The 23,988-nt window shown below is 39.4% G+C and overlaps 1 protein-coding gene and 1 long non-coding RNA gene across 5 annotated transcripts in view; both read left to right on the top strand.

The window, feature by feature from the left end:
* The window catches only part of LOC148323328 (uncharacterized), a 104,070-nt gene extending 100,494 nt beyond the window's left edge, over positions 1 to 3,576 (top strand). For both annotated transcript variants that reach the window (XR_015846505.1, XR_015846506.1), the window contains exon 3: positions 509 to 3,576. This is a non-coding gene — a long non-coding RNA (uncharacterized LOC148323328). The remainder of the gene's footprint in view (positions 1 to 508) is intronic.
* A 5,266-nt stretch (positions 3,577 to 8,842) lies between these two features.
* Positions 8,843 to 23,988, top strand: part of LOC148323327 (phospholipid-transporting ATPase IH-like) — a 37,835-nt gene continuing 22,689 nt past the window's right edge. For 2 of the 3 annotated variants that reach the window (XM_088315709.1, XM_088315708.1), the window contains exons 1-5: positions 8,843 to 9,307; positions 21,102 to 21,224; positions 21,548 to 21,637; positions 22,301 to 22,381; positions 22,795 to 22,902. In XM_088315709.1, coding sequence (XP_088171835.1) covers positions 9,269 to 9,307; positions 21,102 to 21,224; positions 21,548 to 21,637; positions 22,301 to 22,381; positions 22,795 to 22,902 — 441 coding nt within the window. In that variant the 5' untranslated portion in view covers positions 8,843 to 9,268. The remainder of the gene's footprint in view (positions 9,308 to 21,101; positions 21,225 to 21,547; positions 21,638 to 22,300; positions 22,382 to 22,794; positions 22,903 to 23,988) is intronic. The other variant, XM_088315710.1, reaches the window with a different exon arrangement.

The following is a 23,988-nucleotide window of genomic DNA, read 5'->3' as shown; positions in this document are numbered from 1 at the left end:
CATGTCTTCTAATACCAATTTAGTGAGTGCAATAATTTTTTAAAGGAAGAAGTAAAAATGTACTTTTTCCCCCTTTTTTTTTTTTTTCTACGCATCCACCACAATGCCAAGTGCGTATGGATTAATTTGTGCACGTTTGGCGCCAGTGATATAGCCCTAAATTTTAATCAAAAGCAGCATAGTAAATTAGTGCTCAATAATAATTTAAACAGACGTTATTTGATAACTTGAGATTTTTTATTTTTTTATTTTCATGAAACGTAGTGAGTGACTCTGGTGATGTGTGTGATCATATGCAAGACTGTAGGCGACATCTATTATTTCTTTCTGTCGTGTATTTGTACATTTTTGCCGAAATGTCCAAATTCCAAACAACCAAAGTGAAATGAATGCAAATTTGTGCGATGTAAATCTAGAAGTTTGGTTGACGTCAGTTCAGCAAGCGTGTTCTTATTTGAGTCAATTTAATAACAATTTTCCATGACTTCCCCCATTTTCTGTGTTTCAGATGTGTGCACTCGGGGCAACGAGTGGAAAGCACTCCGGCGGCAGGATCTTGCGTGTTCCTAACGACGCGTTTTGGTGGCGTTAACTGCGGTGCACATCCATCTCTTTGGCATTAGCCTGATGGATGTATTTTTCATGTTGCCATTAGGACCCAAACGGTGCATCGGGGGACCCTCGGTTTTATGCTAATGCGCCCTCTCACACCTGCAGCTTGCAATTACCCGCCGAGGAGCCGGCACCGAGGCTTCACCGGTAATAATATGAGCAATGGCAAAATTGCACCAGTCTATTGAAGAAAATTGAGAAGAGGAAGATGGAGAGCCAGAAGAAACGGGGGAGGACCCGGGCGGAAAGTGAAGGGGAGAACAATGAAAAGGCTTGGCTTAATTAGCCTTGAAATATCTGTCATTCTCCCACTGGGCCGGCGACTTTTACACTTGAGCAAAAAACACTGTGGTCGACTACACTTCACTCGCAGCGTTCAAAAGGGCTGACAGCACCACGCTTTATACGCCTCTCGCTGTCTCTGAATCACCTCACGCTTGGCCACAATCATGGTGGACAATTTGTGTACTTCCCAGAGGTGGTCAAACTCTGTACTTAAGTAGAAGGACAGATATTTAAGCAAGAATAATGCTATATTCCAATACAATAAATCAACAGTTTTGATTATTAAGGTAAAAAAAATACAAACTGAAATGTACTGAATTTTTACTCTCAATTATATACAATACACATTTTGATAACTTGGCCCAGCAACAAAAGAATAGAAAAATATTCTCACAAACAATAGTTTTACCCTTTAATTAACTTGTGTGGAAATTGTCCTGAAGAAAAAAACGTGCAAGCGTGCATTGGCTCAAGTATTTTTTTCTGCCATCAAAATACTGTTCTCATCGCTCTGCCAGCATTGTGAACTGAGTAACAAAAAATGCTACATTAGCCGCAGTTGACTTTACTTCTCTCAGTCACCGTTCAGGGGGATTGATAAAAAATAACACGCCTATTTCAACAAAGTAAGGATATATGCGTTTTCAAACGTAGGGAGTACAGGTAAAAACCCATAAGAAAAAAAAATTAATCAAATACAGGTGCTTGAAAAATTTGCTTACCTAATTCAAGAACAAGTTATAAAAAATAATGTAAAAAAAAAAAAAAAGGAGAATAGTCTTTTTTGGGCAAATAATGGTGTATGGTTCGCCCACAAAAATCTGCAAATGTGCAAATGTCGAACAAGAAATTGGCAAGGGGTTCATTGTATCTGCCTGTATTGTATTGTATGTATTGTTTAATGTTTTGTTGATGTTGGCAGAGCAGTTGTTGGAAGATTTAGAATTAAAAAAAAAAAAAACACAATATTGATGCTATTACCCATTAGCCCATCTATGGCGTTTTACCTTATTATTAGTGTTCACTTGGCGGACATTTGGAACATGAAATTAAATGGTCTGGTTGAATGTTTTACTGTTTAAATATGCAAGGTTTAGTTGTCTTTTGTTTTATGCGTCACTTTTACAGTCAACTTCAAATGAGAGTGATCAATAATTAGCTTGAAGCAAGCACACTTTGCTTCGTATTTGAAAAACTCAGATTGACAGCATTTGCTAAAGAATTCTTCTAAAAATGTGTTTTACAATATAATGCAAATAAAATAGAAAAATAAATCATATAAAACCAATGCTTTAAGTTCCGTACGCACCCGTAAGAACTACCAGCCCTTCTCGGTTTTATTCTCTAGTGTACCTGGACGGTTTACGGCATACCGGAACTTCACCTGAGCCCACAGTACCCTCTCTTGTTCTATTTCTCGCTTGCGCTTTTGGTACTCCTTCTACTATGACTATACCAGAGTGCCCAGTGTGCTTTGGTACACGCCACAAGCCTGTGCCTCAAGACGGTCTCATCAGTCAAGTGTGTGGCAGAAAAAGAATGCAAAGAAAGAAGAGTGTAGAATATAAACGAATTAGAATGAGTTGAAACTTTAGAACAAATCATTCATAGTCATTTGATGAAATCAGTTCAATCTATATAAATGTTGGCGTGGCTACAAAAGGACGAAAGCAGAACCCGAACTGGTGATGAGGACAGGACAACGCGTTAATCTCGCTTCTAATTCACTAGTTGCCAGTGATGTCAACCATAATTGCATAAAACAAAAAAAGTCAGATTGCTCAAACAACCAAATAAAGTAAAAACTTGGGCAACGGTCACATCAGGGGATTATCGGCACTTGTTTTTTTCCACTTAAAGCACCGTATAAAACTATGCTAATCAAGACTAAACTACGGTGCAAACATTTAGCAAATGTGTTTCAATAAGTTTAAAGCATGTTGGGAGATAAATGGCAGCTGACTGTAGTGTGCGTATGTGCGCATGTGTCCGATCACATGGAGCAGGAGGACCTGAGGTGGAGGGCCCTCAAGGCTGCCAGCTTCGATAACAAGGGCCGTAAAATCAATCACCTCCTTTGACAGCCTTACGAGTTGCCCCGCCTCTTTATTTCTCCATCTCTTTCTGTTCCCGGCCCTGCGGATGCTTTGGACAACACACAAACACAGAGTGAAACCTCTGAGGTTGGACGTGATGCTGGTCAACGTCCAGTTTGTCTGACGTTCTCATTGAAAATATTGAAAGTAGATTTAATTGAATGTGATTGGTTGGTGACAAGTGCGTCAGAAAATTAAAGGATGGATGGATTTAACTTTAATAGGTGTCAGAATAAGTAAAAGTGTGGGACTTAGGAGTCATTCTGAAAGGGAGCGGGAAAGAATGAGAATTGTTTTCACCGGAATAGGATGGGACAGGATTGTCTATTTTATTATTGTTGTTTTACTGTGGTGTAGGACGGGACAGGATATTTCTTTTCTGCGAGAGTGGGGTGAGATGGGAATGAAAATCCACTACTGTGTCACCCAATGGGTTAAAAGCGGAGACAACTTCTTGATTTTAAAACAATTTTTAGCATTTGATATGCGTGGCCATTTCTTTAATCACTTAATTTTGGATGGATTGTCAAACAACTCTTCTCTCTGTTTTTTTTCCGGGGTCTTTCGATATACTTGCCACTGAAGTGCCCAAAATATTTTTTTAAAAAAACATAAATTTAGGAACAATAACAGTGAGTAATATATATATTATATATAATAATAAGTGTATATATATCATTATATATATATATATGTGTGTGTGTGTGTGTGTGGTATGTAATTTTGATGAATTTGTTGTATATATTTGAGTGTGCCAAGGATCACACAGAGATGTATATTGTGATGCAGCAGCCTTTGAAAATGAGTTTAAGCACTTTGCTTAACTTTGTGTGCACTTGTAGGCGGTTTCGGCTTATCACCTTCTCTGACTTTGCTGGATGCTGACGCCTGATGAGTACTGAACTGTGGTCTCATTATTTATTATGCCATGTGTGACGGCGATTCAAATTGCGAATTTTTACGGGACTTTATTTTGTCGATATAATATTGACAAAATGCTTTATTTTATAACTTTGGGCCTTTGACTTAGGAGGTTCCACTGTTATACACAACCAAGTGGACACACATACATATACACACACATGCTAAGTATAGGGAGCACCTGGTAAAGTGCTTGAAGGATTAGGAAGTTGTATGAGTTGCTTACACATGTTCAGGTCAGCTCTGTGACAACACTGTTGTCTAAACACCTCTTCTTAGACGTGCATCTTTTCGCCTTCCGCGCCTCCGCGTGTGCGCGCGTGTGTGAGTGCGTGCATGGGGTGACGGGATGAGGAAAAGGAGGATGGGGTGGGCACTAAATCTGCAGAGAGGACTTGGCACCGGCTCCCTTTTTTCCTCCTCTCGCTTCATTGCTTTGGTCCTACCCAAATCCTATTTCACGGTGCCAAGTATGCGCTCCCTGGGATCTCCTCGGCTCCCATCTCCAGACGCAGGTTTTAAGCCTCTCCTGGCACCCGCCGAGGTGGAGGCATGTGACGCACATCCAACAGAGACACCCCCACCCCAATCTCTAAACCTGGCATCCACGCAGTCAGCCACCTTTACGGGCCAAAAGTCCCTCAAGATGTCACCGCCACGCTCGTTGACGTTTGACATAAGGTCACACATCGTTTGCGTGAATGCAAGCTTACTTGCACTGTAACGCACTCTTGTGCAGACTTGTTACGTCAGTCAAGCAAGCTCCCAATCATCACCAGTCTCATGTAGCTGTTAACGTGCCATCGTTTTCATGAATATTCATAAGACGCGCCTCATTAACTTTTCCTAACTAACGCATTAATGCTCCTCCAATTACACACAATCAAACTAATTAATTAAGCGCCAAATTATCTGACGACACCCCACCTGTCACACAGTAGAACACACTGGACTGTGCTTTGGCACTTTGACCGCTAGATGGGGCTGTTTGATTAAAATTACTCTGCTGCAGTGTTGGACGTTCATCAACTCAGTCATTTGCTCAACTTGCTCAATGGTGTGTATCGAAAAATGTATGCGACGATGGCACCCAGAATGGAATTAATGTAATTATTTAATTACTAATCTTGGGTTATTGTATGACTTTTAATTCTTCCTACTCTATTTTGACCAGCTGCATGTACGAAATCTGCGTTTCAGCATGCGAGAAAATGTGTTGTTGTACATTAATATTGTGACTTTTGATTCACCTCTTTCTGTAATGCTTGAAAAGAAAACCAATGCAAGCACAAGGGATAAGATGCAAACTGTTGTAGCGCTATACGCCTTTAACCAGATTTAACACAAACAGTGAAGCAAAACATGTAGACAGTCCTATATTCTATATTCTCTGCGAAGAACAATAAATATTGATGAAAAAAGAGAAGTTGAGCTGTCACAATGAACAGTATATCAGTCTGTCTGTTATATACTGGCCCCAGATGGCCGACATGGGCACACCAGAAGCAACGGGACAATGGCCATTCAATTGATGCAGTGTGACAAAAGTAGTTTGATTCTTTTAAATTCTACTTATTGGTGTAATTAGTGTGTTTTTAAACATGCAATGCTATAAAGTGTTTTCTCCGTGTACGTTCGGGGTGTACCACGCATACTGCCCAAAGACAGCTGGGATAGGCTCCAGCACACCTGTGTACCTCGTGAGGAGAAGCAACTCAGATAATGAAATGATTTGAGATATAAGAGTTTTAAATTACGAGCTTGGTACGAAACAAATTGAAGTCATATCTCAAGGCATCACTATATTCTTGTATTTCTATTTCAAGTGGGCGGTATACTTGAAGAGCCTATTAGATTCCCCCGTAATGCTGACAGTGCATTGCAGAGTCAGCTGAAATACCTGCAAAGGATCCTGAAATATAATCATTATGTGGCGCAAACCTGAAGCTTTTTGCTGGCTTGTGCAAAATTGATCTTCTGCATGGACTCCAGTGAATCTATTTCTGTTTGCACAATGTTGAAGAATGGATGCGTCTCTCTCGCACTGAATTTAAAGGAATTATGGGGAGCCGTTTCAATTGGCAGGGAAACAAGTTGAATGTGTTCACTCCCACAACGGTGCAAATGCCCCTTTGTAATATCGCCCATCTACGAAAAAACGCAAAGAAAGAAAACTTCACCGTACTTTGCGTGAGTTTTGCGCACTGCACGAAAAATAGGGCCTTATAGTTGCAATAGACGTCATTACCACAACACATTCCTCCTGCGGACAAGAAATGATATTTATAAAATAAAAATAAATAGAATAAAAAATAAAACTGTCATATGCAAAATCTGCATTTCTTCAGTGGTAGACCAATACAGCCAATGTACATTGCTGTATATATTTTATTGTATTATGTATTCTTTTTATTTTTTTAATGGATTTGTACAAATAAAGACCTCTCCCTAATCAGATCCTTCGACTCTTTGCGGTTGAGAAAATAAAATGCTTCCACTTGTAATATTATTGTGTCCGTAATACTCTACATTAAGTTATACGTGTTATTGTGCTATTTGAATGCATTTATATTTTAATGAAGTATTATTATTTACCAGTTTAAAAATTAATATGTATTAATATAAAAAAAATACATTGCACAAAGAATTTTATGTCTTTGCTTCAATTCTTTTGTCATTGTGCTTCTCCTTCTGGCGTGCGCGTGTTGGCCATCTGGGGGCAGCATAACACTAGATACGAAATCGAACCACAAAAGTTTCAGTCTTTTACTTTACTTTTTTATTAAGTTGGGTCACTCAAATTTTTACGCGATACTGTCGATTCCTGATTCCTCCGGCAGTTGATGAAATAATGCACCCAATACCATATATATATATATATATATTGTACAAATAAAGACACCCTAATAAATGTCTTTCTAGTTGAGTAAGGAAGTTTACTCAAAGACGGAACATTAAACATTATCTATTTAAGTAGCTTTGTGTTTTTATTATTATTTGTATGCCTCACTACCATTATTACAAACGACGACATAAAGCACTTAATTTTCCCAGTCCCATCTGTGTATGCAGGAAGAGTAGTCATCATTATAATGTACCCTGAGGCCTGCGTGAAGGTAAACAACAGCATCATTATACATTAGTGGGTCACTGAGAACTGTACTATGCATTATTGATCATGTCTGCACTAATTGAAAGATGTTTCGTCTTCAAATGAAATGACTGGTGCAGACATCCCACTCGGCCACCTGACTAACTCAGGACCCTCATCACCTCACAGAGATGGAGGTGGGGCTAATTTTAGAAGGTTCTGTATGTCCAACATGTCACATGACTCAGTTACACAACATACTGTAGATTCCCTTCCACTTGGAGCTGCAAAAAAGGCCATATTGATTTTTTTTCCTTCTAATTTCACAAGGGAGCCTGCGTGGTGGGATTTAATGTCCTCCCCACTTGTAATGGTCCACTAATTAAATATGACATGTGACCACCATGCGTGACAACATGGGATCGAGGCAAAAGAACAATGCACACAGCTCAATGAGCACAGTTACATCATCTGAGACGAATGTATTATGGTGGATATTCCATCTTCATGTATGTATGCATGTGTGATTGGATTTATTACAAAACAAATCCATCTTTACAAATATAGTCTAATAATCTTTTGATTGGCAGTGAGGCGGGGTATTTATTTTACAATGTTTCTTATTGTGGGTGTAAATTGTAAATTGCTGTTGCGTGGCACTCCACTGCATCATCTGAAAGATATTGTTAATATAAATCTTGTAATCCAGAAATAGACATTGTATCATTATCCAAAACAACATTTTCAAAATAAAACACAGTTTTTTTAGTCAAATAAGTAGCATTGCAGATTTCTTCAATGTTAAAGAAAAAAATTGCTTTACTGTTAATTAATGCAAATGGTTGTATACAAAAAACACACAAGACAATATAAAATAAAAATACCCTAAAAATTATCAATGGTAAATGTGATGGTAAAATGCATAAAACAACTTAAATTAACCTCACTTGTTGTCAGGAAGCTTTTATGAATTGTCGCCTAAATTCACATGCATGTCTCCACTTCAACCTCTGAAAATATCAAAAAAATCACCACCGTATTTGGGATCTTATTGGCATTTAGCTTTTTTCTCCCCATCGATGTTCAAAAACCTTGATGTCACTTAATGATGACCAATCACCTTACTCATCTCTACTTATGCCCATATATTCCTCTGAAGATTTTCAGATATTTAGCGACGTTAAACTTTTTTACATTAAGCGTTTTAGTGTGCACGTATAAAGTCATATTGCAAAGATTCATTCCAGTTTATACAAAGGGTATTTGAATTATCAGAGTCAGAATCAGAATCAGAATGCTCTTTATTGTCATTATACTCAGTGTACTACGGGCTACCCTCTCCAGTGCAAATATAAATAAAAATAAAATGAGAACAAATCAAATAAATACAAATATATTTTATTTAGATTCATAAGCATGTATTGAAATTTTTGCACCCATCGTAACTACTAACTTAAATAGTTTTCTAGATATCTGCCAGCAATAAAATTGAGATTTGCTCTCATTGTTTGAAAATAAATGTTGAAGAAGCAAACAATTTTGATCCATAACACATGCAGCAAAATATGGACGATGTCTTATCCATTATGCGTTTGATAAACCTGGAGCACAGGTACAGTTTTCTTCTGTGTATTTATAGCATATTTATATGGAAATTTTTCATATATTCTTAGGTATTTATGATACTGAGTTGTATCATATACCGTGATACGTATTTATGCAATTCCGACAATTTATATGAATTTACTTTTGGTTTTTGTTCACTTTTTTCCAATGTTTCGGTTTTTACTTCATCATGCGTGTGTTCATTCGTGTGCGCGCGCATACAACAGGCGAGCCTCAGTGCGCATGCGCGTTGTAGTTGTCTGACGGCTGAAGCTCTTGCGTGTGTTAGTGAGCGTGGACTCCATCAAGCAAGAGGGCCACGGCTGCAGAACCGGCGACTCCACGCACTCCAAACTACCTCCAAGCGGCACCGAGACGACAGGCGAGAGTGGACCGCGTCGACGTCTGTCCAACGCTTTGCACGAGGTGCCATATTTGTTCCTGACATGTAGCCCAGCAGCGTGGGAGATCACAGCTCTAGAAGAAGAGGAGGAGTGTGGGGAGGGTGATGCCATGAAAATCACAGCAGCCCACTGAGGGATATCTCGGACACGGCAGCGGTGCACGATGATGATGGACCCGACTGGGGCGATTCGAGGAAGGTAGCGTCCGCCACGAGAGTCCACGGAGACCTCTTTTATTCGCTTTCGGGTGGAGGATGGATTTCAGCCGGCTCCGGAACATCATCAGCAGATACGTAAGCGGCACCACAACACACGCTCGCACACTACATCACACTCCCACGAACATGAACAGTACATTGAAGCAAGGGTTGGCAACCTATGGCTCATGGGCTGCATAGTGCACCAGCCCACCTTGCTAAAAACACCTGGGGAACTGCTATTTTAAAATAGGCCATAAAAAGTAGAGGTTTGATTCAATTTTTTTCCACAAACCGCTGTGCAAGAGGTCTTGAGTACTAACTCATACCGATTATAAGTCGAAAAAGAGAAAAACGCAGTGTCACCGATGCAGAAATTTTGTGAGCAAATGAACGCAAATTTGGAAGCAACCTACGAATAATGCACTTCAAGCATGAACCTTATAATCATTTATATCCTGATAGAAATTGCATCTGAATTGCCTGTTGGGATGTTGGGTTGACATGGATACAGATAACTTGGAAAAATGTTTTTTCGGCTAGGCATGCATGCAATTTACTTCTCTGTTATTGGCGGACTTCGCAAGCCCTCAATCCAGTACCAGGAAGTGGTACCCTTAAAAAGCATTTGTTGTATCATATTTAGGGCAGTCTTGGAGGTTTTATTTGGGGTTCAGTCTTAGCAAATTCACATTCTTGATGCTTTTTGGGGGCAACTTATTCTCCTCTCTACAAAAAAAAAATAATTCAACTTTTCACTATTTTTGTGCTCAGGTTATTGCTTTTTCATGATCTAGTTTCCTCTCTGTCTCCTCAAGAATTTCTGTTGAAGTGAGTTGAGAAGCTTCATTTCGACAAAAATCTTATTTATAATCAATAATAATCCTTGTTTGGGAGCGCGTCAATCACTTTAGATTTAGCTGTACTTTGTAGATTAATGATATTTGCAGCAGGTCTCAGTTTCTACCCCTGCTAAAAGTGGGGGTTCACTATGCAATAGGTTGTTGACAAGTCCCAAGACCCCAAGTGCGCTGCATCATAAGGACCTAAAGTCTGCTCCAGCTCACCCATGACCCAAATGAAAAAGGATAGATGTGTGATATTATGTCGTTGGGCAGTAGTGGTTAATATGTCTGCCTAACAGGTTCTCTCTGAGGTTCGAGATTTGAATCTTGACCCTCTGGTGTGGCGTTTGCATGATCTCGCGCTTGCGTGGGTTTTGTGTGTGTACTAAATTTTCCCCCTACTTTCAAAAATATTCATGTAAGGTTAATTGCAGCCTCCCACCACCTCTTTCACCCTCAACCCTAATGAGGACTACGGAAAATGGCTGCATGGATAATATGCCAAGCATTGCTGCACTGAACTGGCCCCTTGTAGGAAAAGGAAAACCTACCCTTTCTTTAAAAGCATCATTGTATGAAATTATGTGTGTTTTATCTTAATTAGCTACAGGCTGCTAAAAACAAACCCCAAATGTTTGCCTCCGTGTGCGGGCCATTGACTTTGGTTGAATGGGGAACATGCCAGTAAAGCCCCACATGCAACACTGCGCGCTGAATGTGCGGAATAGAAATCAACTTGGCTGGCCCACTTATCAAGTTGCTAAGGGGAAGCCCACAACATGAATACAAAATTAACTCCACTCAGGGGCCTTAACATTAGGAACACCTGCAAAAGCTAATGACAAGAGTCTATGTCATAGACTCTTGTTTTTTTTTTGTTTTTGTTTTTTTAGACTGTTTTTTTTCTTTTGTGACAGTTATTGTTTAAAAATGAGAAGGCACACATAATTATTTAGCAGTCTTTTTTACACTTATACTGTATGAACATTAAAAATGTTAAAATGTTACGTAAAACAAATAATAATAATAATAACAACAGCTCCGGCAATTTGTATAATATGTATATGTACCTTGAAATAATTTAGTATTATAGTAAAATATGAATATATTACAAGAATAGAATTTAAAAAAAAAGAAACTAAATACCGGTTGTTTCCGCTGTGCGCACATTGGCCTCTTAAGGGCAGTGTGATTACGATGATGTCCAATCCGATCCCTGCCATTTCAAAAAATAATTTTAATTGCATGCTATTACGTGTATCCGAAATGTTCCACTTAGAGAGAGAAAAAAAATCTGAATTACCCGACTGAGCATTATACTGTCTTTCATTTTTGATTAACTTGATTTTTACACTTCGTGATAGCTATGAATTTAAAAAAAAAAAATGTGGAACATCTGAAATAAAAATCATGCTTTTCTCTTTTAAGGAAAAAAACTCTTAAATTGTTTTGTATTGGGTTTCTGTTTTTTTCTTTCTTTTTTATAATAATTGTTAACGTCAACTCGAGGGGATTTCTTTTTTTTAAAGAAAGAAATGTGCAACTGCAACAACATTGCCTGTCGGTAATAATAGTTTTATGATGGCCACAGTTTGACTCTGGAATTGTTTAATAATTTATTTTCTATTATTCCCATTGAGAAATAGCATTTTGAAGTCAACAACAACAAAACATCAGTATGATGTCAACAGAAAGGGAGCATGGCCTACTTGTGTTCATTATGGGTGCAGCTGGTTACATTGCGCCTGACTGTGACACTTATTAGACTCAACGCATGACCCACAACCTTTGAACCTGACCCTCAAAAGGGTCTCAGGTGCTCTGAGGATAACAGTCTTGTTATTATGTTAACTTGTTATTTTTACTTCAGCGCGCTTGGCATTGCGAGCGCTCCAGCAGCAGATCTCATCGTAATGTCAAAACCATAAGAGTGGCACTGCAGAGGAAGCGGGAGAGCGGGTGGGTCATTGAACGCCTCACCTCATCTGTCACCCTCCTGGCCGTTTGCATCCTGGCTGCAACATTACACAGTTGACGGCCAATGAATCATGAATTCAATGATGCAGGTATTGACGGGGAGGTGGGAGTGAGAGGGATGATATATGTCTGTTTGGCCCGCTAACGTCAACCATTACCCCGGCATTATTTCCAGCAGACGCTTCTTTAACGAGGCTGCACGGAAGAACCAACTTACAGTGCGCTTCTTGATTAACATGGCTCCTCTCTTCTTGATGTCCTCTGAATATTCCGCATGCAAAGAGCACTAATTCAGAGAGCACTGATCCGAAACAATTTTCTGAATTGCTTTGCCTAAATTTTATGTTGGAGTTCAATACGAGGGACAACAGTTCTACATATACTGTCATGTTTTTGTTGTGAAATGCAGGTAAGCCAATTCCCACTGGGCAAAACCTAAAACATGTGGTTGAATTTAAAACCTAAAACTATCAAAGTTTGTTGCCTTGAGTTCCCCCAATTCTTTTATTTTATCATTTTTTTCGAGTGCATGTTAGCCTTGAGCATGTTTTTCTCTTGAAGCAGCCAGGCCGTCCCATCTTGTGCGACCTAGCCTAGCGTGTTGTAAGATGGCATACTACATAGCAGCTACACTCCAAAAACGTAAGCATTTCTCCATTTCAATGTTTTCGCAATTTTGCAAGTGACTGTGACACCAGTCTCATTTTTAGTCAAATCCAGTCTAGTGGTCCCGTTGGCTTAAGACTAATGTGATTAGAATAGCCAAAGCTAGCTAAGCTAACTGTTTTTCTCAACCACTACCATCTTATTTACGTACACTCTGACATGGGCACACCGATGAAGATAGCGTTGCTTCGTTTTTGCTGCTTCACAAAGCGACACGGGCAAACCGGCAAGATATTCATATTCTGTAAATTTGCAGCCAAAGATGAGATGCCAACATCTCATTAGTGGTGAGTCAACTTCAAGCTGTGACCGTTGACGCGGAGTAGGGTTCATCCTCTACTTTCAACACCAGCGTGAATGTCAACATTACAAATGACAACTGTGAGAGCAACCTAGTATACCATAGTCAGAGAATTAACTTATTAATTCCGTCTTTTCAAGGAGTGATAGGAAAGATTCTGCAAATGAGTGGCACGAGGGGTCAAAAAGGCAAAAGGATCCATTGCCACATGGCGTGTATACGGGGAAACAATTTAATTAGCATGAAATAGCGTTAGGGTCAAATATTGATGGAACCGTCTTTATCCTCTCAGAGTACAAAATCAATAAACCAGCATTAAATATTGATTATTATACAAATGTTATATTGTATTTTTTCTGTGAGTATAGTTAGTCTATGTTTCTCATCCCTTCTCAAACAAGCTCATGATGCTCAATATGGATGCTTCATTTGGCACCATCTAATTAAATCCAATAAGTGCCCTCCCTTTACAAAAATAATAATGCTCAATTATGCTTTATCACATCAAGCGTTCCTCATGTCTTTCGTATTGCTTTATGAACAACAATGTACTTTCTCATAAACTTCAATATTAAACCTATTATAATATATAAATATATATATATATATAATATAATATTTCAAGTAATGCAGGTAAATCCTCCATTTTCAATTTGTTTCAATGCAGGAATTGTGTACATGTGCAGCGCAGAGTTCCAGTAGCAATGTTGTCTCTAATGAGATTCATCAGTAAAATGACTTCCTGTATAAGTTGGTGTGTTCGTGCACGTGTTATATGTGTCTCATCGTGCCCTTTGTCATGTGGTAATAATAGCCGTGGCGTGATGTCTCGGCGGGGCGCCGCCTGTGAAGACTGCACGAGAGCGTCATGATCTGTCGTAGAGGCAAGGTTATACACATACGTGCGTGGAGGGCTTTGTCCAAAGTAAAGACTAGCTACATGGGTGAGTTAGAACATCATAAACATCATTTAGTTAGAACATCAAGATGGCAACGCCAGACTGAAAAAAAAAAAAAAAATCGGATTAAGCCCAAAATCAAATAACAATGAAGGATCGTTTTAATCTCCACAACATGTGCAAACATGTGACTCCCCAACCATATCACCTTATATAACAAGACCCTTTTGATCAAACTGGTCAAACACAACCACTTTTGTAGACCTTTCTACTATACAGCAAGTAATGATCCAATTAGAAATATTGTCTCATGTTGCAGATCACACCTAAACATCAGCAACAAGTTTATTTTCCGAGTCGTTCCTGCGGTGTGAAGGCTAGTACACACTAAGTTCCTGCTGAAGTTCCTAGTCATGTTGTTAAGTTAGTACAGTTTGAAGGGAAGAAGTCGGGGCTGCGTCGATCCATCAAGTAACTCATCCCACCCCCCCACAGACTGTTACTGCAACATGCATGTGCCAGGACAAAAGAGTTTGTGAGAGACAGAGAGTGTTCGAAGTTTTGGATCATTTCATACTAAAAGGGAAATGGCCCTTCCCTGAGATGGCAAAAAAACGGAATGATTTTAATGCTGAGCTCATATTCTACCCGCACAATATTCATCAGAACGACATGTTTCGACTAGTCGGCCTGCATAGAGCGTATTCTTGGAAAAAAAAAAATTTGGGTTGACTACCCCTTTACGGAAGATCAAGTGCGATGTGTATGTCGTATTGATTTTGGCAACAGTAATTTCACATTAGTCCTCATGAATTACAATGTTTTAAATTAAACCATAAAACCATAGCAAGATGGTCAAGGAAGAAGTGGGTTGCTACAAAGAGAGGAAATGGTCGAGAATTGAGCGTGATTATACGTGGATATTTTGAGAGGCTGTCTTTCCCCTTTTTCACAAACTGTACGAGGTGCACTCAGTTACTTGCAGACTGGACGTTTCTTCCACAAGTACATGAAATTATACATAAACCATCCGTCCATCCATTTACTGAGCTGCTTATCCCCACGAGGGTCGCGGGCGTGATGGAGCCTGTCTTTGGTCAGTAGGCGGGGTACACCTTGAAGTGGTTGCCAGCCAATCGCGGGGCACACATAGACAAACATATTCAGTAAAGTGGAGCAGTTGGCCAGAAGACCTTGCATCCTGCATTCTGTGTGGATGCTGTTAAATCTCTCCTCTTTGTTGGAATGAACTCGAAAGAAAGAACAGTGATGAAGAAAATATTCTGTTGATAAATGTTTTAGCATCTAATCATCATTTACAAATGTGTCAACGTGTTTACCAACCGCCGCCCGGGTCATAAAACACGTCCTCCTTTGATCTAGCGTGTGCCAGACAGCTGAAGCGCCTTAGAAAGGTTCCTCGCACCGTCACAGCTCCTCCACTGCCCTCGCCTGCTCTCGAAAGTGACACATCGCTGTTTTAGGCTGTTCTATTCCTGTTCATCGTATAGATGGCTAGGCTCTCCTGGCATGTGGGAATGACATTTCACAGCTTCCCACCAGGTTGTTAGCGCGTCGCCTGTGTCGAATTGGGATGAAAGGAGGAAGAGGGTCATGGACGGCGCAGATTATGGTGGTGGTTTAGGGGGGGGGGGACTTGAGTGGAGTAGCGCTGCCAAATTAAAGAGTTACATCACAGTTGGAGTCGAGCGGGGGACGAAGCAACAGCATACACATTTTGTCTCTCTTTTTTTTTTTTTATAAGTAATCCGACTATGTTCTTTTTTAATCCTGTGATGCCGCAGGATGTTTGCATCATGAGACAGTTGAGAAAAAGGTTACGGCTGCAGAAATATTTCAGCATACTGTGCTCTAATTGGACGTTGATACAGAGATACTTACTTTTTGTTTAACCAGAAAATAACAACAGGTGCTTTTGTCTTTCAAGGAGACCTATTATGCTTTTTTTTCTTCAAAATTTAGTAGTTCCCGTGTGTCTTAATAAAAAGTTTCTGACATACGTTTTCTAAAATCTCTGAGTTCTGTCTCACACATGTCAAGTACAGCTTTTGTTATTATGACGACCCGGGTCGGAGCTTTGTCGTGCGATGAGACGACAATTTATTGACTTTGACACTATGATGAGATTTATTTTTTCCATCACTTTCAGTGAGCCTTCCAAAAAAAAAAATATCAATATCATAATAATAGCCTATGCAATATGCATATCTCAATAATTTTCTTGTATACCTTTATTTGAGTTTGACCAGTCAGATACAAACTTAAAATGCACATCGCCACCCAGAAGTTGGACATTATCTAAGGGAATTATAATTAATTAGCTAAGAACGCCTCAAGCTTGCTTATTTTGCTGCATGAAAAAAAAAAACTTTTTTCATTAGATAATAAAAATGTTATTTCTTTAGGTACATGCTAATACCGCAATAATATCGATGTTGCTTCTGCCAACACCCGTATCGCATATCGCATGGAGCCCGACTTGCTATGGCATTTAATGATGCGGATGTGATTAAGGTCTTCCTTTCTCAGTGTGCAAACTCCACAGCGTCTACAATAGATGATCACGTCTCATATTTGGTGATATATTTCACTCTAATTTGAAGTCTTCCACAATCTCATTTCTAGTTTTCTAGGTGAAGGCACAGCTTACATTCAGCTCATGTGACCTGCTTGTCTCAGGGATTGTCATGTCTTTTATTCGGGTACTTTGAAATAGCTCCAGCAGTGTGACTGTTGAAAATGAATATTCACAATGAAATGAAAATGCATTTTTCCTCGTCTCAAATTCTTTTTTTTTTTTCATAGTTTCCCCTCGCTATAATCCTCAGATTGTAACAAAATGTAAATATTATACGTGTGTAACTCAAGCTAAAATCAAATTCCATTTTTAAATTTAGAAAAACTATTCACCATTTACCACCGTTTATTTGATGATCTTAGAAATGAAAGTGCGGAAGCACTGCAATGAAAAGAAATAAAATTTTGAGAACAGGTGAAATAATTGTTCAAGGCACTATTGGTCCTTTCCTGTACCAACCTCAGTTTTTCTTGCCTTTCAGACCTGTTTTTGGCTTTTTAACAATTCAGGCACCCTAACCCTGACCTATCCAAAACTAAAAAAAATTAACAATGGTTATGTTTGTAATTATGGCTTGCAGTGGTGTAGATCTGTCCTGAAAATACTTTCTCTGTCAATGTTTGATTAGGTGAGCATGGTGTTTGAAGGTTAGCACTCCTCACAGTTGTGAGGTTCTGGGTTTACCTCTCGACTTGGGCCTCCTGTGTGGAGTTTGCATCTTCTCCCTTTGCTTCTGAGGGTTTACTCTGGATACTGTGTTTTCTCCCTCATTCCAAAATCATTCATGTTAGGTTGATCAAAGTTTCAGTGATCAGCTGGCAACCAGTCCAGGGTGCATCCAGACTTCGGCCCAAAGTCATTTGGGATGGGTTCCTATTCACCCTCGATCCTAAATGAGGTTGAGGGCTAAAGAAAATGGGCAGATGAATAGACTGTGCAAGTGTAGGCAAGTGGCCAGTGAGTGTAATGTTAACATAGAACGATGCTGCGCCAACCTTTGCCCATTTAAACATGAGGAGTTCATTAAAAAAAAAAAAAAGATCTGGCTTAATGAGGGATGCCAGCTCAACATGGCGCTCGTCTCTGCGGCACAGCGTGGCGGCGACATGGAGGAGGGACAAGACACGACCATTTAATCAGGCCGCTTAATGGTCTGTTACTTTTTATTGCACCTCTGCAGGGAGCTGCACCGTGCAAACTGCTTGGGGTCGGAGGTTGCTCTTATTGGCGCTACCTGAGACCGTCTGACTCAAAGTGCGAAGATAAAATAGGTGGCCAAGAACCTTTTTACGGTTAAGGCAATAGCACTTTGCTGCAGTAAAACCAGCCCTGCCGCCATTGTGTTGCAGCTTTTAATGTCAAAGAAGTCCATGTCAGGTGCGGAGTGGCTGGGCCACTTTGTGTGATGGAGCAAAGGCAGAGACAGGAACGGAACAGTGAACCGGAGGTTGATTGGGATCAGTGAGGATTAATGATCAGATAAGTGCAAACTATAATCTGATCTCTTCCTCCACATATCTCGGACCGCTAAGCGCTTTAGGCATGTCATTATGATGGAAGAGAAGGATGGAACAATGTGGATTTAAGGAGCTGACGTTTAAATGCGCTTTATGTGATGCAGTGGAACTTTTCCGATTGAACGTCATCTGTTTCGTAAGGCTATCCATCCATCCATTTCCTATACCTCTTGTCCTGTTCAAGAATGTTGGGAGCAGGAGCCTAGTTCAGCTGTCTTTGGGCAAGAGGGGAGGGGGTAGACCATGGATTGGTTGTCAGTCACTCAGTCGACTCACATACTGTACAAACCTCAATCCCAATGAAATCGGGATGTTGCGTTGGGACACTTCGTAAAATGTAAACAAAAAAGAGAAAAAAAATGACTTGAGAAACTCATTGGCGCAGTTCATTGCTACATCTACAATTGCAAGTTAAGACCCTACCATGAAGAGAAAAAGCCGTATCCTGTATCAACAACATCCAGAAATGCGACCGGCTTCTCTGGGGCAGAGCTCATTTGAGATGGATTGACGGCCGCAACGTGGAAACGTGGTCTGATGAGCCCATATTTCTTCAGTAAACCTAACATGTATGTTTTTTAAATATTTAACGGGGCACGGAAACAACAGGCCAACTCCACACATGGAGATCCTAGCTGATATTTGAGCCTTGAGCCTCAGAACTGTGAGACAAACGTGCTTCCGATTCATCATTATTTTTGCCCCATGTCAGCGTCATGGAAGTGTAAAACAAAGTTAACCACATAATAATCAAAAGTGAAATAAAACTACTCCACTTTAGAAGTCAATTATGAACTAGCTTCCATACAAGTGAAAAAATAACCTAAGCATTGTATTTTAAAACCCAAGAATGATTATTGCCATTTACTATAATGACGAATAAGGGAGAAGAATCTCATCTCATAAATACTTTATTATAATTATTGTAGAGACAGGTAATGCTCCACTATGTCCAAATGAATTCACTCTCCGGTTCTTTGGTTATCGCCACACTTTATCTCTTTATCATCACAGGTGCCCTTCTGTTATCGCTTTTTAAGAAACGAAAAAGAAAACTCAAACTCAATTCTTTTGAGGCTTATTGAGATGAAAATCTTTTTTTTTTTTTTAGTGTTGCTCTGTTTTAAAATTGTACCAATCGTGGGCATTTTTTATGAGTCCAATTTATAAAGCGTGCAAATAAATGGGATTTTAAAATTCTATATAAAATATGGACTTTATATAACATGACAAACATCTCTATTATGCAATGCAGTTCTACACAATCCACAATACAATACCTCTCTGACAGTGTCAATCAAAAGTGAACATTATAAAAAGATATTTTTTTATTTTTGTCTCACACTTGTGCTGCATCTCATTAGCGTATCAAAGCCTTGTTTTTCTTCATCTCTTGCACTCTCTTCCGTGTTTCTGGGTCATGAGCCACCCACCCCTCTCAATGTTTTGATGGGGTCTCAAGCCAGCTGACACTGTTGGCAGCTTGTCTATTTATGTCCCCTCAACTCATCTGGCGCCTGTTGATCGCGCTGTACAAATTAAAGATGTGCACCATGCTGCTCCGTCCTCGGTTAGTTCCAGAGCTTGTAGTTACGTGTGCAAGCTTTTTAACAGTTCTGCGTTTGATTTGTGTAAAATGTTACACACAAAATGGTCTTCACTCAAATAGCAGTTAAAATTGTATTCCACAAAGATGGCTGACATGCTGTTTTTAAAATGCTATATTTGAAAATTGGATATTAAAACAGTATTTCTCACAATTATATGCACTTTATTCTTATTATAATAATAATAATAATAATAATAAACTGTTATAAAGTTGTTAGTGTGCATAAAAAGTGACATTATTTTCTGTATCTTGCCACACACTCCACAAAGCTGGCTGACATGTTGGCTGTTTTGTATTTAGCAAAGAAAGCACAACTTTTTAATACAGTTATCGCAACTTTTTTTGTGATTCTAAAGTTGTTAGTACGCATCAGAACTTTTCCCTTTAAAGCAGTTAGTATAATGAGAGGTTTTTCCATTACACACACCAAAAAAATGGCCGACATTCAATGTTTGAAAACACACAATTCATCATTACTTAATAATAACGGGTAAAATATTTGTCATAATTGTACAGTTTGGTTGGCGTGCATGGTAATACAATTATATTATTTATTCACGACTCCCCCCAAATATATAAAGTGGAGCATCAGCCCGCAAATCGCAAAAAATGTGTGTATAATTGATGCCCATTGAAACGCACGGGAGAGAAAAAAAAACGTTCAAAATAAATGAATAAATAAATAAAATGCTGATAAAGCGTTCATTAATCACAATTAATGAAATGTGAAAATGGGGGGAAAAAAAATAAAAAAATTGAAAAAAATAATCTACAAATATGAACATGTGCTTGTGCTGAACTGCTAGTATGCGGGGTTCCACTATATGTGTGTTTAACCAATTAAAATGATTTAAATAAAATAAAATCCTACTTAATTTGAATGATAACAAGCCCATATTATTTATCCTATGTAGTCTATCTTTATCGATACTAACAATGACTTCCAGTTGGTTCTAGTTAGTAAGTTTTCTTTGTGCGACGCTAAAGCTAATGGCGATCCTTTTGTATCCTGCGTATTATTGTGCAAACTATCCAATGTTATTAATCAGTGGGAAATTCTAGGAACACCATTTGACCTTGATATTCGAGGACGAAAATCCCACCCAAAAACATCCCATTTATTCGTGGCGTCTGTGCCAAAGTTGTGAGGGCTCATTAAAACAATGAAGTGCTTGTTCCAGAACTTTTCGATGAATGATCAGCATTGCACGTTTGAGCTGTGTCAGCCGGGTCGCTCTGCCAACGGATGTTTTCAATGAGGCCAAAGTGTTATGAGCCTTGTCCAATGTCGCTACATGAAGAACCTTGGATGTGGACAATGTACTCTGCGAAGCCCAACTAAACTTTTCTTTCTTTTTTTTTTTTTTTAACAAGATATTGTAATAGGTTGAACAAAAATGATCAGTGCGATTGAACAACTATTCTTCTGTCTTTACCTGTGTTTCTATTTCTATCTTCTTTTCTTTCTGTCCATCAGTGCGCGGGGGAGGAGAACTGGGTCGACAGTCGGACGGTCTACATCGGCCATAAAGAACCCCCGCCGGGAGCTGAGGCCTACATCCCGCAGCGTTACCCCGACAACCGTATCGTGTCCTCAAAGGTCAGAAGACCATACCTATTATTTAGAACTGCTGTATCAAGGGCCATTTTTATCCTTTCAAGAAACTCAATTTAGGTACAAACGAATGATTATTATAGATAATGACTAATTCTTGGTTGAATATAATTGGCCTATTTATATAAAAGCAATATTTTCATTTTCGAAATGGCTTGAGCAAATAATGGAGGCTCGGCTTCCCTCCCCCCCAAAAAAAAAACAATCTACAAATGCCACGTTCACTATAGCTGTTTAAAGCTCAAATTGATATCTTTTTTCAAATGTTATTCTATGAGTGAAGGTGGTTTTGTTTTTCACTTTGACAGTACACCTTCTGGAACTTCATCCCCAAGAACCTGTTTGAACAGTTCCGAAGAATTGCCAACTTTTACTTTTTGGTGATATTTCTTGTCCAGGTGAGAAGAAGTAATGTCATCATTCATGGGTACGACTTCAAGTACCTGGTCGGCCATGTTCCAAGTGGGCTGAGGTGATCCCATATCGGATGACAACCACATGGCAGCGTTAAAGTAATTTTCAGGAAAAGCAGCTCGAAATATAAAGCACAAAAATAAGTCCTTGGCTTTCGCTCCAAAATTATATTTTACTTTTCACTTTTCCGCAGATCTTCGTTTTCTTGCTGCCCTCAGTCTCCTCTTAGATAACATTCATCTACTCAGTGATAGTTAAATCCAATATACCTCCAGTATTGTTGTTTGGACTGATGCATTCAGTGAGGCATGAATTTCGCACTTTCTGTTTTAAATGGAAAAGCAAACACACCAAATTCAACTGAGCTGTAGCTAATTGGGGTGCAATAAAAAAAACAAAAAACAATTTGAATCAGAAAATCGATTATTGACAGAATGAACCAATTAGTTACATTTTAAAATTGCTCCATCCATGAATTGTATTGCACCCCATGTATTGAGAGAGACATATCAAATCGGCTTTTAAGAGGAGAGGTACACTACATATACAACGGTTTGACGTTGCTGATGAAATTTGTTTCTTTGAATTTATTGAACCTTTTGGGCGGACGATCACATGTAATGTATGTCATGCGTCTCCCCCTCCAGCTCATCATCGACACCCCAACCAGCCCAGTCACCAGCGGCCTGCCCCTCTTCTTCGTTATCACTGTTACCGCCATCAAGCAGGTATACGACACACACTCCCTTCTAGCCCACACCTTACAGCCTGGGACTCCAATCAGCTCTTCTATTATCTGGACATACACACATTCCTCTCTGGGCGCATTGAAAATGTCTGCTGATGTGAGAAATATGGTAATGAATGCTCTCCTCTGTTCATCACCGGAGCCCCAGGGGAGATGCAGCCTCCCCCCGCGCTACTATCAATGATAGATGGGGCCGTGCTGGCTAAAGAGAAGCGAAATTTAGCGGGGCATAAATCTAACGCGACGCATCGGCTCGAAATCAAGCAAGCGGGTCACCCAGCTCAATGTGCGCAACGCTAATTAATCACACCCGGTTCTGCGTTTGCGCAATCATCTGTCCAACCCTCACCCCTCTTTTCTTCTCCTCCATCTTTAACAATCTTGTCGTCTCAGGGCTATGAGGATTGGCTGCGGCACAAAGCCGACTGCTCCATCAATGAGTGTCCGGTGGACGTGGTGCAGCGGGGGAAGGCGGCGAGGACGCAGAGTCACAAGCTGCGGGTAAGGCAAACAGCACCTGAGGCCACGAAGCACGCATTGCTTTGTCCACATTTAGCACACGCTCTGTGGCCCTCTTCAGAACGAGACACCTCCAAGATAATGTGTCTGCAGTACGTTAAGTACAAGACAGTTGCATTTAATCTTCAAGGACTGTGTGTTTTCACATCTTTTTGGATGCAGTTTTTGATTTAACTCCCTATGACTATCTTCGACCTCGTTTTTGATGCATCTACTCCGCTACTGGATATAATGACGGTCATTATGGTGGTACTTGGAGAGCCAAGTATTTTTAAGGAGTGACTCAGTGTAAAAAAACTTTAACAACCACTTCTCTAAAGTATTGTACTTTAAAAATTATTGTTATTATCCTATAATACCCATTGAGACTGTGCACGCTTTGGCCACCTCGGAAGAGTATCATAGACACATACATTATTCACGAAGAAGAGTTTCACAACTAAGCCAGTCAGTAAGTTGCATTAATATTATCGTAGTTGTTTTTTTTTGTTCTTTTTTTGTTTTTTGAGGAGAATCTGATCAGAGTTTATAAAAAAAAATATTTGAACAGCGTTTTCTAAAAATCTACAAGTTCATCTTCCATCTCCCCATTTTTCAACTCCCTTCATTCTTTTTGATCACGTATGAGGGTTCCGGATGCGCCGTAGCTTGCGTTGCTGAATGAGGTCCTTATTCAACTACATATGAAGGCTCATTTACCGTGTGTTTAGCTGGGTTTTCTCCTAGAAGACGAAACATGCTAGAATGAGCGCATTCGCAAAAAAAATTTAAAAAAAAGACACACCATTCAGTTAAACTTCACCCAAAATATGAAAGAGTTAATGAACTTTCGTTTAGTAAACTCGTTCAGGTAAAACACTTCCTATGAATATTGGTTTATATTTATATTACTGTCTCTGTTATTGAACAATTTGTGTTCAAATACCAGTGCGTAACATTTTACACCTATATAAAATTGATGCTAGTTTTGTTAGCCCACCTATGGCATTTTGCATTAAATGTTAACATTAAGCTAGAGGAGTTTGTAAGTTAGTTGTAAGTAGTTAGGTTGAGGAAGGAAAAATAACT

The sequence above is a fragment of the Idiotropiscis lumnitzeri genome, chromosome 14, assembly GCF_059441095.1.
Source record: "Idiotropiscis lumnitzeri isolate Australia: NSW breed Sydney's pygmy pipehorse chromosome 14, RoL_Ilum_1.0, whole genome shotgun sequence".
In the NCBI taxonomy this organism is placed as follows: Eukaryota; Metazoa; Chordata; class Actinopteri; order Syngnathiformes; family Syngnathidae; genus Idiotropiscis; species Idiotropiscis lumnitzeri.
This window is presented reverse-complemented; position numbering and strand designations above follow the sequence as displayed.